The following is a 13,587-nucleotide window of genomic DNA, read 5'->3' as shown; positions in this document are numbered from 1 at the left end:
TGTTTGCTGCGTAATGATTTTATTATTGCGGCAAATTGCAAACTTATTTTTACATCGACTTCAAGTGAACATCTATTGTTCGTGTTATGTACATAAGTACATCAAACATTAAATGTTATAAAGGTCTACCTATGATTACTTCTCGGCTCTTAGTACTCAACCTACCAGCTATTACTATGACACTATCATCGTTGTATAATGAATAAAAATAAAGTTCACATTTGTTTCGAAATGGCTGTTTCATCTGACGACTGGCGTAAAATTAATTTTTAGGTTCGAATATTGATAATATTAGGTATATCATACGAGTTAATTTTGAGTACAAAATGGTATCTGTTCGAGTTCAGCTTTTTAAATTAATACAACAACACAGACATTTTTTTAAAATAGAATAGCACAATGCCACAATATCACAATTATCAAGAAGTATAAAGGAATATTTCATAAAATTTCAATGCGATCTTGTTAATTGTTAATTAGTTAGTACCTATAACCTATTAGATACAGGTAAGTTCAATGCAAAGGTGGGCATTAACTAGTTAGTTTATTTTTTAATCAACTTATGAACTTAACTAGTTTAATTTACAGTTGAAATAACTTAGCTTTTCTCAGTTGATTTTAAAAAAATCCATCAAGTTAAAAACATTTTGAAATTTTTCATTTATACGTAAATATTACTATAGGTATCAGTATAAAATTAAAATAATCCAACACAAAAACACAAACATTTCTGTTCTATTTCTTGATAACATAATTTTGTGTATATTAAATATTAATATATTTTATTAAGTTGTAAATTATATATTATGCGAATTGCAATTACCTATAAATGTTTTTAATAAAATAAATAATTTTAAATTAGAAATTGACAATTGCTATATTTTAATGTTATATAACTGAAAATATATATGAAGGTCATGTACTCATCTTCATCTATTATGACATTCAATTGATATACGATGTAAAAAAAATATATTTTTTAAATTATTAAATAATAGTTAAGTAAAAGTAAAATGCTATACAGTGTACATTATGATAAAAGTTCAATAAAATTATTTTTTTAAATTTATAACTTGGAAACTAGAAGGACACATTCACTCTTTATGTGATTTACATACCTACTAATTAAAAAAAAATAGATTAACTTTTTTTAAACTGAGTTGTTAATATTTTATTCTATACTAACTTTTAACTTATCGATCTTGTGTTCTTTTAACTTAACTTAAATTGAGTTAATATTATTTTCATTAACTTGCCCACCTTTGGTTCAATGTTAGATTTTGAGAGGAGCGACGAATGTACCTGTTGATTTTACGATGATATCTTTTTTGTCTGAAAACTCATTTTCTTGTAGAAAAAAAATATTTTCAACTTTTCGAATTATTGTAATAGGGTACCTACGTGCGTTTTTATTTACATTAAACATAATAATGTGTTTCTTATTCAGCATAAAAAATTGTATCCATCCAATGAAGACGGACAAAGAAGATCAAAGGCTGAAAAAAAATATGCCGCGCCAATTGACACAGATATTTCTCACGATGCAAAGCCGAACAAATTAAAGTAGGCCGATCGAATACCCGTACCAATATTGTTTATTAAAATTTATTTTGTTAGGATTAAGAGGGAAGAAGAGACCATCGATCAGAGCCCTTCAAAAGTTCAAGACAAAACGAGAAACAATAACAATAATGAAGACGACGGGTTGTTTGACTTCGTGGATTCTCCATACGGCAACCAAAAACTCGTCGGTTCAGCTTCTTCTCAGGCGTCCCGGGTAAATATCAAAAAAGCACCAAACGGCCAAGAATATGAATACGAGTACGTCTATTACTATTACGACGAAGACGAAGAACACGCAAAACCCGGCTCTAAAAGTAATTATTATAATATAATAATATATAGGTACTACACTTTTTGAGCTCCGAAAGCTAAAAAAATAATTGTTTCAAATCACAGATAGTCAGAGCACATCAAATTCGCCACCGACCAGTTCAAAACCCAACAAAGACGTCAAAGAAAACAGCAAATCAAAAAAACCCGCAGTTGTACAAGATGAAAATCAATTTGTACAAAATACCAACAAGGGCAGGTTGGTACTAATCATTCATAATCTTATAAAATATACAACAATACATTTGTTGCACCTGATTTATTTAAATAATCGTATTATTGTCAAAAAATATACACCAGTAACATCACTAGGATGTTGGCAACCTAGGGTATTTAATTTTATTTATTTTCAACTAAGGAATTTTAATTGAATATTATATAGGACCTTATATTTTAAATTCAATATAATCACTCAACATATTTTGTTCAAAAGTTACTATCAATATTTCTTCTAAATTGCAGTTATTATGAGCCATAATAAGTTTACATTTAGCTTACTAGTGAACTAAAAACACTGACCATTGCAAGTTGCAACGTAAGGGATAAGAATTTTTTTTTTAAACATGGGCAACATTTTTCGATGAGTATTTTAAAATAATATTATGTCTAGTAACAATACCATTGAAACCTCAAGTTGATACCCAAACCTAGATGGTGAATGTGTTTTGTATTTTTGCTAAAGAGAAAATATACAATTTTTTTTATACTTATAGCAGTATTCTTAAATGCAATAAATACATTTAGGGCCGTTCTTACAATGTACGGTAAAGTGTCGGTTAACGTTAACCGACTGATAACAGATTTTTTTACCAGCAGAATTCGGCCGGTTAAGTGTCGGTTAATTTTAACCGGATGTCGTAAGAACGGCCCTTAGATGTTAACTCAACATATTATCTTACTTATAAAATACAAATACAATCATAAAAAACACTTAAAAGTTTACCAAATAATAATCAGGTCTTTTTAAATTTTCAAAACATACAATTTAATTTACATCTGAAATAACATAATTTAATTTAATTCAAATTCATATTTTAGGTTTTCTGCGGTAGAACATACTGTTACTACAGAAGAACCTGAAGGACATGCCAACTTTGCAATTAATGATATTGCTGAACATAACAGTAAAACAAAGTAAGTACCTATCATAATTACACAATGTATAGTACTATGGAATAAATTAAAAATATTTATACATTCCTACTCAATCCCGCAGTATAATCAAATAATTTGGGATTATAAATTTTGCCATTTTTATCTAATGTATAGTGAAACCATTTCCCTTTGACTTTAAGTGGTATACTTTGCCCACTTGAATTTCTTCCAACAGCACAACTAACCTGAAACAATATAATTTTATAGTACATAAAAGAGAAAAATAATAGTATACAATATTCAATCAAAACTCTAATTGAAAATACATAAAACTACTAGATTTAAAACTGTGTAAGTAAAACACAATATTATCGTGTATATGGTCACTGGATATTTCTTGTAGCAAAGAAGAAAATATATTAGATAGAAACTAGACAAAAACCAAGAGGCGAGCATCTGATTAGTGATGAAAATTGGTCATAAATTGTGGTGGATTTGGATATTATCTTTTCTGAATAGATCATATTATTATTGAAAAATGTACTTACTGTTTCAAGAGGTATAGTTGTTGTTATATTTCGATTGAAAAAACCAAAAGATGTTATACTCAAACGATCGCCTCCTTTACACAAAACCAGCATTTTCACAGATTTCATTGTGTAGACAGAGCATATAGCTATTAACATTGTACCTTTAAACATGTCAATATTTTAATTTTATAGTTTTTAAATTCCCTAATAAGAATTTAATCAATTTATAATTTATAATCAATTATTCTTACCCATACATAAACAAGCGATGGGAATGCCAATTGTTGTTATTTTTCCTTGAGATTTGATTTTATCTACCCATGATATTGGCTGATGGTTTACATTATTGTCAGGCTCTTTGTTCAATAAGACATTGTAAGAATCTGCAACTGTAAGCCAAAAACCGAACTGAACTATAGAAAACACGCTGATCATTTTGTATGTTTTGTCACTAGACGATTTGTATAGAAGTACATCTTTTGGGACGTTGGTATTTAAATTAAATATTGATTGTTCGTTAAAATGTCTCCTATTGAAACATTTGAATTTGTCCAATTGATTTTTGTGCAATTTATCAAGAATGTTGAATGTTCGATTGAACGTGACACATCGTAGACAAGGTAAAATATTCAATATTCGTTGAAACGTCATTAGTAGGTATTTGAAATTAATTAAACAGAAGTGACAACGCGATGTGTGCTGTTCTAAATAAAATACAAAACACAAATTAACAAGCTACGATAAAAAACACGCAGACATAGGTATTATTATAATCTTTTTCATTGCGAATGCCGAATATCACTGTTATCAGTGAAATGTTGACACTTGATTTTCTTATCATTTTTGAATGTTAAATATCAGATGGAAACACAGATAATAAAAGAATCGCTACCAATTCTCCCAATTTTTTTTCTCCCCAATAATTAATTGTCCAATCATATTCATTCCAAAAAATACATTTTCTTCCAAAAACTATTAGTCCAAATTAGAAAATGTCAAATAAATAATTCTCCCAATTAGTTTATTTCGAAAATTATTATCCCAATACACATTCTTCCAAAGAAAGTGATAACTGATAACATATTCTGTGATAGCTGATAATGATAACATATTCGGCCATTTTGCAGCCATGTATTTTTCGGAATAAACGACATTGGAGTACTTGAGTTGGGGGGCAGTTGTTCCGCTCCGCAATTCGAAAATATCCCCCGACTTGCTGTGCAACACCACGTCAAGTTGGTCACAGGGTAACCACTGTACGTACAACCACTCTTATCGGTCCTTATCATTTTTCAGACAAGTGCTTATCACTCGGCTAATATAAGATTATATAAGATTATCGAATATTTTGGTTTCTAAATAACAATTATCCCAATTATTTATGTATATAATAAACAATTCTCCCAATTAACATTTATTCCAAAATTGGGAAAATTGTACATTGGGACAAAAATATTTTGGATGAATTTGGATACTCCCATAATATAAAATATATATATCTATGGATGGAAATAAATAATAATTATATTGTGGCGTTGGTACAACTTGTAGTTTACGGATTGCACGACAACTGGTCTAATACACAACAAGACGTCTCGAAAGTCGAAGGTCGTTTATTGCTACAATGCTACTCATTAATGTCAAATTAAATTAAGTACAAACGCAAACCTAATATAATATCATAGTTTTATTAATATAATCAGCGATTTGCCGATATAATTAAGTAGGTACGAAATATGGTAAAATATGGTAAAATATGGTAAGTTTGGTTAAAATTTAAAATCCTACGTGGTTAGACATATAGCCCGATATAGGTAAGCTACAGCCATCTGCCCATCTTACCTACCAGAAAATATTAATGGGAAAAAAATATTTTGTATGTTATACATACGTCTAGTCTCTAGTATACTGCCTATATGACTTACCCACAGTGGCGTTCTTAGGATTTTTCATTATGGGGTGGGTGATGTACAAATTAATAGCAAAGTTATCCGTGGGATTGTGGGAGGAGGGGGGAATTAATTAAGCATTAAAAAAAAAGGCCAAGAGTGGATCTATCCCAATAATATCCTTTTGTGATAACGCCCATGCTTACCTACCTATATACCTACCTACCTACCTACCTATTCAAGACTCAAATTATAGAACTAAGAATCTCAATATTTGAGGACTGAGGTCTCATAATTATTTAAAGAATACCTAACTTCATAATAGATTGAACAACATAAATATAAAATGTAATAATACTAAATTTAAGTGTATTAAACTACCTATATAAGTCATGGTTAATATGAAGGTAGGTTTTGTAATGAACGAATCACAACGACACTCTCAATGATAAATTATCATTGATAATATAATTATATAAATCGGTATCAATTTTTTTATTTACCTTAATCGGCTGACTATACGCCTATACCCACACTTCGTTTTTTCTGAACTGTTTTAAGTCAGTGCGTAGGTGTGCTGTTTGTTTTTTCTCTTATATTTTTGAGTAATCTTTGAGTAAAATTATAAAAACGATAGAGAATAATATTTTTGAGGGTATGTCATATAAATTTGTCTAAATATTGTCTCAAAACAATAATTTAAACATAATTCAAAATAAAATTTTTTTTTTTATTTTAAATGTCGAATACAAAGTCAAATAATAATAAAATATAAAATTGATATCATGTCAGATAGAATATTATCCTCTATAATTTTTGTAATAGGTGATTTTACTCTAAGATGAAAGTGTTTTATCTATGTTGCACGTGGGTTTGAGAGAGAAAACATATATTGCGCTGACATCCTCTAAAGCAGTGGTTTAAAACAGGGGCGGCTCCAGAGACATGGTTAGGGGGGAAGTCATAATTTTCTGGCAATTTCGATGATTTTTTTTGTAATTTTGTTTTTAATTAACAGTATAAAATTGTTTAGAAATATAGCTTGGGGTAGGTGAATAGAATATAGATCGGCGTATTTTTTGATGAACTTAATGATGGTCATAATTGTATGCTGTTTATATATATGCTTATATATACTACCTATATGGCTATTGTATAATATATTGGTGGAGCTCCCCCTAATTCGTCGTCTAATAATTCTGTATATTTTCAACAACGAATTTTAAGCTAGTTGTATAATGTATTAATGTATACTTATTAAATTATATTGAATATATATACTTAACACATTTTTTTTAGGGAATCTGGACGTAATCTCGAAGAAGCTTTATCAGTTCCGTCATCTTCGCTAGCGGTTTCCGAAGAGCGTCTTCCGCATAATCCTAGATTCCCCGTCCGATCTCGCGGCAACTCAAAACCTGCTCAGGAAATTGGTACAACGGCTGTACCCTCTACAGATACCCCGATTACTCGTATTCGAGCAAATAATAATGGTAAAAATAGCTTAGCACCTACTTGCTGAATTATATTATTTTTAACGATACCGTATAATTTACAAAGGCCCACACCAACCAGGTTTGGACTTGGTCGACAGCAACGCTTTTAGAACTCATTCTAGCAATGGCCAACATGCGCAGGCTACTTCACCGAGACACGAAAGTCATAGAGGTAAAACATAAATATCTGGTTACAGACTAATAATAATTTATTAATGAAAAAATATTATAGTATAGTATTTAATAGAAAAGTAATTTGTAAATACCTAGGTACGTAGATTGCTATACAATTACGTATCTAATACAACTACCCAGTAGTACAGTATCTGGGTTATAGTAAATTATGTGGAAACTATTTTTGTTTAAGGTTAATTTAGTGGAAAAAGGGTTAATTGATCAAAACAATATTTGACCTTTTTTTATTTGATATTAATTATAACGGGCGTTGAAGGACAATCCAGTTGATACTATTATACCTACCTACTGCATAATCTTATATGGGCGTATTTCTAAAAACTAATATAATATTTATACTTTTGTACAGAACAAAATATTTGTTGTATTTTAATAATTATTAAATTACCATACATACGTGTGTAAATTAGAATTTGTGAGTGTGTGTATGTGGGATAATATCTAATCTCGAAGGCCAATTGGATATACCAAGACGAGGCGGCTGTGCGAGGTTAAAAATGGCGAAAATACATAGTTTCAGATGCTGTGGTACAAACGACCGCGATGCCAGCAGATCAAGTAGCAACTATTAATAACGCTTATAACACTCAGCTGACAGAAACAGTAGCATCTGTAACAGAGCCAGTTAGCTTAGATCGGAATCAAGACAATACCGATGTGGATACTAAGGGGTTATCATTGACGACAGCATTAACCCCCGACGAGGTCGTCACGGTCGTCACCCAACGTTATACCCCAGGTTCGCGACGGACGTATGCTAATATCAGCTAATCACACTGACATCGAACGTGCTGGATGGCTTTTTTTAACCGTGTATTTATCGATACATTGCTTTAGTTTTTATTTTATGGCTTTTAAAATGCTTAAGTTAACAATGCTTTTAACGAGGATTGTCGTGCTTCAATATATTTACTTGTGGACCTTTATATATTTTATTAACCGTAGTTGTGTGTGATAATAATATTTATATCGTTAAAATATACACTTGACGACTATGAATTGAATTAAAAACACGTAACTATTTTCAGCTCTTTTACTAACGTTGCGTGTAGTATAAGGTACTTCTAATTATGTTATTAATATTAATTATTGAATTATTATTCAAGTATAGCTTGTATTTTATTGCCATCATTGCGATCGGCAGATTGGATACAACTGCTGTGCACGAGTATAAAATCTCTCCACAGGTTTCTTAATCACAGGTGGGTGACCAATAACCACCAGATAATTTATGAAAATGGCACGCCAATATCCAATAACACATAATAGAATTTTCAAAATCAATCGAAAGGATAGAGATAACAAAATTGAATTCTCTAAACTAAAAAAAAATTTAATTTATGTGAAAAATATTTGAATAATCTATATTTAAATTAATAACGATTACTAAATGAACATAATATACATTGAAATTAATAATTATTACTAAACTAATATAATATATTAAGTATATTATTATAATTTATACTAAAAGTTCTAAAAATAATTTTTCTGTTTCTGGTATAATTTTGAAAACTTTATTCATTAAATTCTCATCAACATTTTTAATTGTTCTTTTTTTGTGAAAAAATGTGCTTTTAACAGTTTTAGTGTTAGACCTTATGAAATTTATCAAGCAAAGCAATTTCAAGCAATGTAATATTCACTCTTGATTTTTGAGCGACAAGAAAATTATTTGTCGAATAGGTACTCCCTTTATTTTTCTACTCTTTAAAATCAGAATGCTATTTGTAACAGAAATTTGAAATTTATTGATATTACTGAATCTAAATAATATATCAATTACCTATTATTAGACGAATCTTAAAATTATCAATATTATTAATATATAGGTATTTTAGTTCTCATAAGAAACTTAAGTAAATACCTAGGTACCTATAGTTTTAGTATTTAATATATTACCTACTTATATAGAATTATCTATTATATCACAATCATGTTTATAAAACAGATTAAATTGGGAATCATTTCTTATTTATGACTTTCATTAACCATCATCAATCATTAAATTATTTAAGAGGAAGTCACACTGAAATGTTTTGTCCATATAATATTCATTAATAGGATTTTGATTAATTTTAGTTCCTAATATTAATGTAATGTTTACCACTTTGTTTTTTTACTAAGCGTTGAAGCGTATGTAGTAGGTACCTAACTAAGTATTTGGTTTACTACTTGATATACCTACTACCTATACATACATATTGTGTGTAACATTAATTAATACGTTATAATGTGACGTCCTCTTATATAATAATAACACGAAATTCGGTATTTCTTTTATCGAATTTCTGTACGAATCTGCATATTTCATCATGATTTTCATAAAATATCGAATTTACAATCGAATTAACAATCGAATTTGCTATAGGATCGACAGACAAAGGCGCAGTAGATCTGTACGCCATTTTACAGCAAACCCGTAGCGAAGAAACGGCCAACACAATATTGTCGGGTGAACATTCCACGAGGTTTGAAGACAGCGAAACTCAATACCCGACTACTTTAAGGCTGGCTCCAACCACAACTACAACCACCACAACACAAGCGCCGACAACGACGACAACAACAACAACCACAACCACCACTCAAGCACCGCCACCAGCACGTCAAGCTCCTGGATCCGGGCCCGTGCGTAGCCGTTATCGAGGCGGCTCCGGGGGTAGCAGGAACTCTTTGACGTCGACCACTACGACGACGACAACTGAGCTACCACCATCCGAAGAGGTCACAGAAAAACGTAAATTCAAACCTACCCGAGAACGGAACACACAGGTAATGCGATGGTTTATGAATTGTTAACAACAAACTTAACGATACCGCAATGGCGCAATTTATTGTGGTAGGTACTGCAAGTACCTGACGGGGCATTATGATTAATACCTCATATTTTTTTTGATAAAACTGCACATATTACTTAACCGCCGTATTGGTTGGTGCTAAACATTCTTGAATGTTTTCCAGTAGAGTTTATTATCCATAAAATCACAGACTACAGTAGAATCCGCTTAAAGGGGATACCTGCTTAATGGGGACATTAATGACAGTCCCGAATGAATGTATTATATGTAAAATTCTTCGGTTAATCGGGACAGTCGGGATAATGGGGACAAATGGGTCACCGCCCGATGTATCCCAATTAAGCGGATTTGACTGTATATGAATACTACACTATAAAGTTAACTATTTTCATAAAGTATAATAGTGGTAGAATTGTGATTTGTATTTGCATGTCAATATCAAGTCACGATACAATTATTAAAGTATCAATGGGTTTAATGTATATTACATAATAATATTATATACAGGCATGCCTATTGCCTACATATTTTTGGATATTTTTAAAATTATTATTTTATATTTTATAGGGGTCTGTCTATAGTAAGAGATATCAATCTTCTACAGCAGCTCTCGATAAAGAGTCTACCACTGCTGAAAGTGAAGTAGTAACAAGAGCACAAAGTAATTCACTATTGTATTATATGTTTTTCACAGTATATCTTAGAAATTTTTAGTTACCATTTTTAAACATTACGATAATTTATTGATAATTAATTTATAAGTAAACAGTTGATTATTTATATAAAAATATTATTTTAGAACCTTCATTTGGGGGTCGTCAAAGAACACGCGCAAGCAAACCCGTAACTGCAAGCACAGTTCAAATTGATGAAAATGTAGAGGTTACATCAGCAGCACCAAAGCCCAACTTTGCGGAAAGGTATAAACTACATTTTTAAAATAAATTATATTTTTAAAATTTAGAAAATTTTAATAAAAATAAAATAATAATAAATATCGTTAATAAAAAAAAAAAAATAATAATAAATGTACATTGAAGGTCTAATTTGAGGAGACAAAATAGTAGAAACAAATTTACAACTTCTGCCTCAACAACTACAACAGCAGCACCAGTACAACAAGTAGCAGAAGAGAATGAAAACAATGGTTCTGAACATGAAGTTTCAGAGCCAACAACCACAACCGCTAAAGCTATCGGGTATGTGATTTTGTTACTACATTGTTATTTCGTACAATAACATTTTTAACAGTACAACCTGTCGGTAAATTAAAATGTAATTGAGGAAATATAGAAGGATTATGACGTTAATTTGATAAGACACTTAGTTATGTCGAGTACAATTTATTTGATTAAAATTAAATTAAATTAAAATAAGCAAATATAATATAGGTACCTATTTTGCTTTATCGTACCATTTATGTGATAACTGATAAGCCTACTCTCGGTTGTCTTAAACCAGGATACCTTCTTTATGTTCTTACACTAAAATAATGCCACACGTATTTGTTGTTGGCTGAAAAATGAATATTATACATTTAGTAGGTAAAATAGGTTGTCAAAAATAGTTAGGTTTGGCGAGCCTCCGTAATAATACAGAAAAACATTTAAGATTACACACACGTCTCGATTTGTTTATATATATATATTAAAAAATGTATAATACCTACTATAATGGTGGTTCATAATATTACAGTGCAATTGGGTAATGTATTCTGTTATATTTTTGTAGAGGTAGACTGAGACCAAATATTAGACCATTGAGACCAGGTTTGAGATTGAACTTTGGAGGAAAGGGATCGTCAACAACAGCAGCACCAGTACAATCAACAACTCAAGCACCTATCGTAGAAAGCTCTCCAGATGAAGTAGAAGAAAAGGTTTGTATCTAATAAAAGTATTTTATTCAATTTGTTATTTTATATGTAATTTAATGTATGTTTACATTCATCAGGAATTGGTACAAGAAACGAGCCCAACTCCAGCACCTGACACACTTTCAAGGCTTAAGAACAAATCTAGATTCAGAGTACCAGAAAAACAAGGTCCAATCGCACCAAAACAACAAACTCTAGCTCCTCCTGCTACTGGCCAAAATAGAAAGCAATTATTATCTAATTTGTTGCCAAAAAAGAAGTCGATTCAAACTGAAGAGCCTCCAGTACTCGAGGATGTGAAACCTGTATTAGAAAATGAACAGGAAAACGATCAAGGCGCAGAATTACAAAACGAAGAAGACATTGATCGACAACAACCTTCTTCTACCACGACCAGCACGACTGAGGCACCTCCATCGTCTACAAACAAATTATCATCTTTGTTAAAGAGAAGGCCCCTGCAAAGAAGACCTGCAGTTGATCTACCTAGCAGACAATCAAATCAAGATGAATGATAAATCAAAATTATATTTAAACAACTATTGGATAACATATGTGTATGATCCATATAGATACTAATTTTAAATGTTTAAAATGTAGTATCCATTTCAGCTAATTATTTTAAGTAATAATTTTGTTCCCCTAAATATATCATTATTTTATATTAATTTTATATTGTAATTTATGATTTTTGTAAAAGACCCCAAAAAATCATTTTTTTGCAACACTTTGTAGTGTTCTGCATACTATTGATTAGTATAATATGAATTATAATTACATGCAATAATAGTACCAACTATTAAAAAAAAGTATAATTGTTGAAATAATTACAATTCATTTTCTAAAGGTTATGAAATTACCATCAAAATACATTTATTGACAGTAAACATAAAATATGTCATTTAAATATTTAATGTACCTAATTACTTTATACAAAAATATTGTGTTAATAATATAAGAATATAATTTTTCTGATAAATATCTATATTCAATTGTATCTTCTGTAGTTAACAATAAAAATGTATATATTATATTATTATCTTTATTATTTTTGAAAGTTTTTCAAAGTTGAATGATACTAAAGTATATAGTATATTGTGTGTCAAGTGCGGGAAGTGAGCTATTTCAGTCGCATTTCGCCCAAGACTGAAATTGCCTTCCCGCATGAGCCACACATACTATTAATACATGCAGTAACGTTTTAATTTATGAGCAATAATGACCTTGCCGTTAGAGTTTAATCCTGCGACCGGCGCACGCCGCGCCGCGACGCCACCGCTAGAGGTTTGTCATCGACACTCGACGAGGCGTTGCCTATGTTAATGCATGGGAGGTGGAATACGGGTGTGCGGCGTAAACACATACAATATTGTGAATGGCGCATGCACAAAACGCCAGCCAAATATACTGCCTCGGGCCGCCGGGTACATTGTGTATAGCCACTCTACCAGCTAGGTGGGGGAAGCTCGCCAGCTCGCATAGTGCTTATCAAGTAAATTATTAATTGAAATTAACTGGAATGACCCGCCTCACCCCACACCTGGCACCACAATAAGGGTGCGCGGGCGCGCGGCTATCAAACTAGTCTATTCCTAAAATAATGGAATTAATTCTGGAAATCAGATGTCTTTTAATAATAATAATAATTTATTTATTGGCCATGATATGATTACAGTACAAAAATTGTGGTAAAAAAATTGAGTAATATGGCCCAACACACCACTGAGGATAAACCTCTTTTTGGTGAAATTGGAGTACCAATATAAAACCTAAGTAATTAAAGTAGATTATACATTAAAATTAAAAATTGAA

General features: G+C 30.8%; 2 protein-coding genes across 4 annotated transcripts in view; one reads left to right on the top strand and one right to left on the bottom strand.

Moving 5' to 3' along the window:
* The window catches only part of LOC100162954 (mucin-5AC), a 28,390-nt gene extending 15,582 nt beyond the window's left edge, over window positions 1-12,808 (top strand). The window contains exons 4-16 of one of the 2 annotated variants that reach the window (XM_001948510.5): window positions 1,448-1,563; window positions 1,618-1,877; window positions 1,960-2,092; window positions 2,932-3,027; window positions 6,707-6,900; window positions 6,968-7,075; window positions 7,613-7,837; window positions 9,470-9,873; window positions 10,467-10,560; window positions 10,699-10,819; window positions 10,940-11,098; window positions 11,631-11,778; window positions 11,853-12,808. In XM_001948510.5, the coding sequence (XP_001948545.2) occupies window positions 1,448-1,563; window positions 1,618-1,877; window positions 1,960-2,092; window positions 2,932-3,027; window positions 6,707-6,900; window positions 6,968-7,075; window positions 7,613-7,837; window positions 9,470-9,873; window positions 10,467-10,560; window positions 10,699-10,819; window positions 10,940-11,098; window positions 11,631-11,778; window positions 11,853-12,290 (2,496 nt within the window). In that variant the 3' untranslated portion in view covers window positions 12,291-12,808. The remainder of the gene's footprint in view (window positions 1-1,447; window positions 1,564-1,617; window positions 1,878-1,959; window positions 2,093-2,931; window positions 3,028-6,706; window positions 6,901-6,967; window positions 7,076-7,612; window positions 7,838-9,469; window positions 9,874-10,466; window positions 10,561-10,698; window positions 10,820-10,939; window positions 11,099-11,630; window positions 11,779-11,852) is intronic. The other variant, XM_008190309.3, reaches the window with a different exon arrangement.
* On the bottom strand, window positions 2,832-4,324 carry LOC100168528 (transmembrane protein 223). 2 transcript variants are annotated; one of them, NM_001293401.1, is given in 4 exon segments: window positions 2,832-3,233; window positions 3,537-3,679; window positions 3,770-3,813; window positions 3,816-4,317. In NM_001293401.1, coding segments are annotated over 3 exon segments (465 nt in total). In that variant the 5' UTR covers window positions 4,170-4,317; the 3' UTR covers window positions 2,832-3,233; window positions 3,537-3,612.
* Window positions 12,809-13,587: the final 779 nt, after the last annotated feature.

The sequence above is a fragment of the Acyrthosiphon pisum genome, chromosome A1 (genome assembly GCF_005508785.2).
Source record: "Acyrthosiphon pisum isolate AL4f chromosome A1, pea_aphid_22Mar2018_4r6ur, whole genome shotgun sequence".
NCBI lineage: Eukaryota > Metazoa > Arthropoda > Insecta > Hemiptera > Aphididae > Acyrthosiphon > Acyrthosiphon pisum.
The sequence above is the reverse complement of the archived record's forward strand: the minus strand, read 5'-3'. Positions and strand labels throughout refer to the sequence as shown.

Bases quoted from the DNA above. Each gene is read 5' to 3' on its own strand.
- LOC100168528 (XM_029486131.1), bottom strand. From the start codon at position 4,169: ATGACGTTTCAACGAATATTGAATATTTTACCTTGTCTACGATGTGTC. The intron at 3,680-3,769 runs GTAAGAATAATT...ACATGTTTAAAG, and splicing joins CATCGCTTGTTTATGTATGG to GTACAATGTTAATAGCTATA. The intron at 3,234-3,536 runs GTAAGTACATTT...ATATTGTTTCAG, and splicing joins CAACTATACCTCTTGAAACA to GTTAGTTGTGCTGTTGGAAG.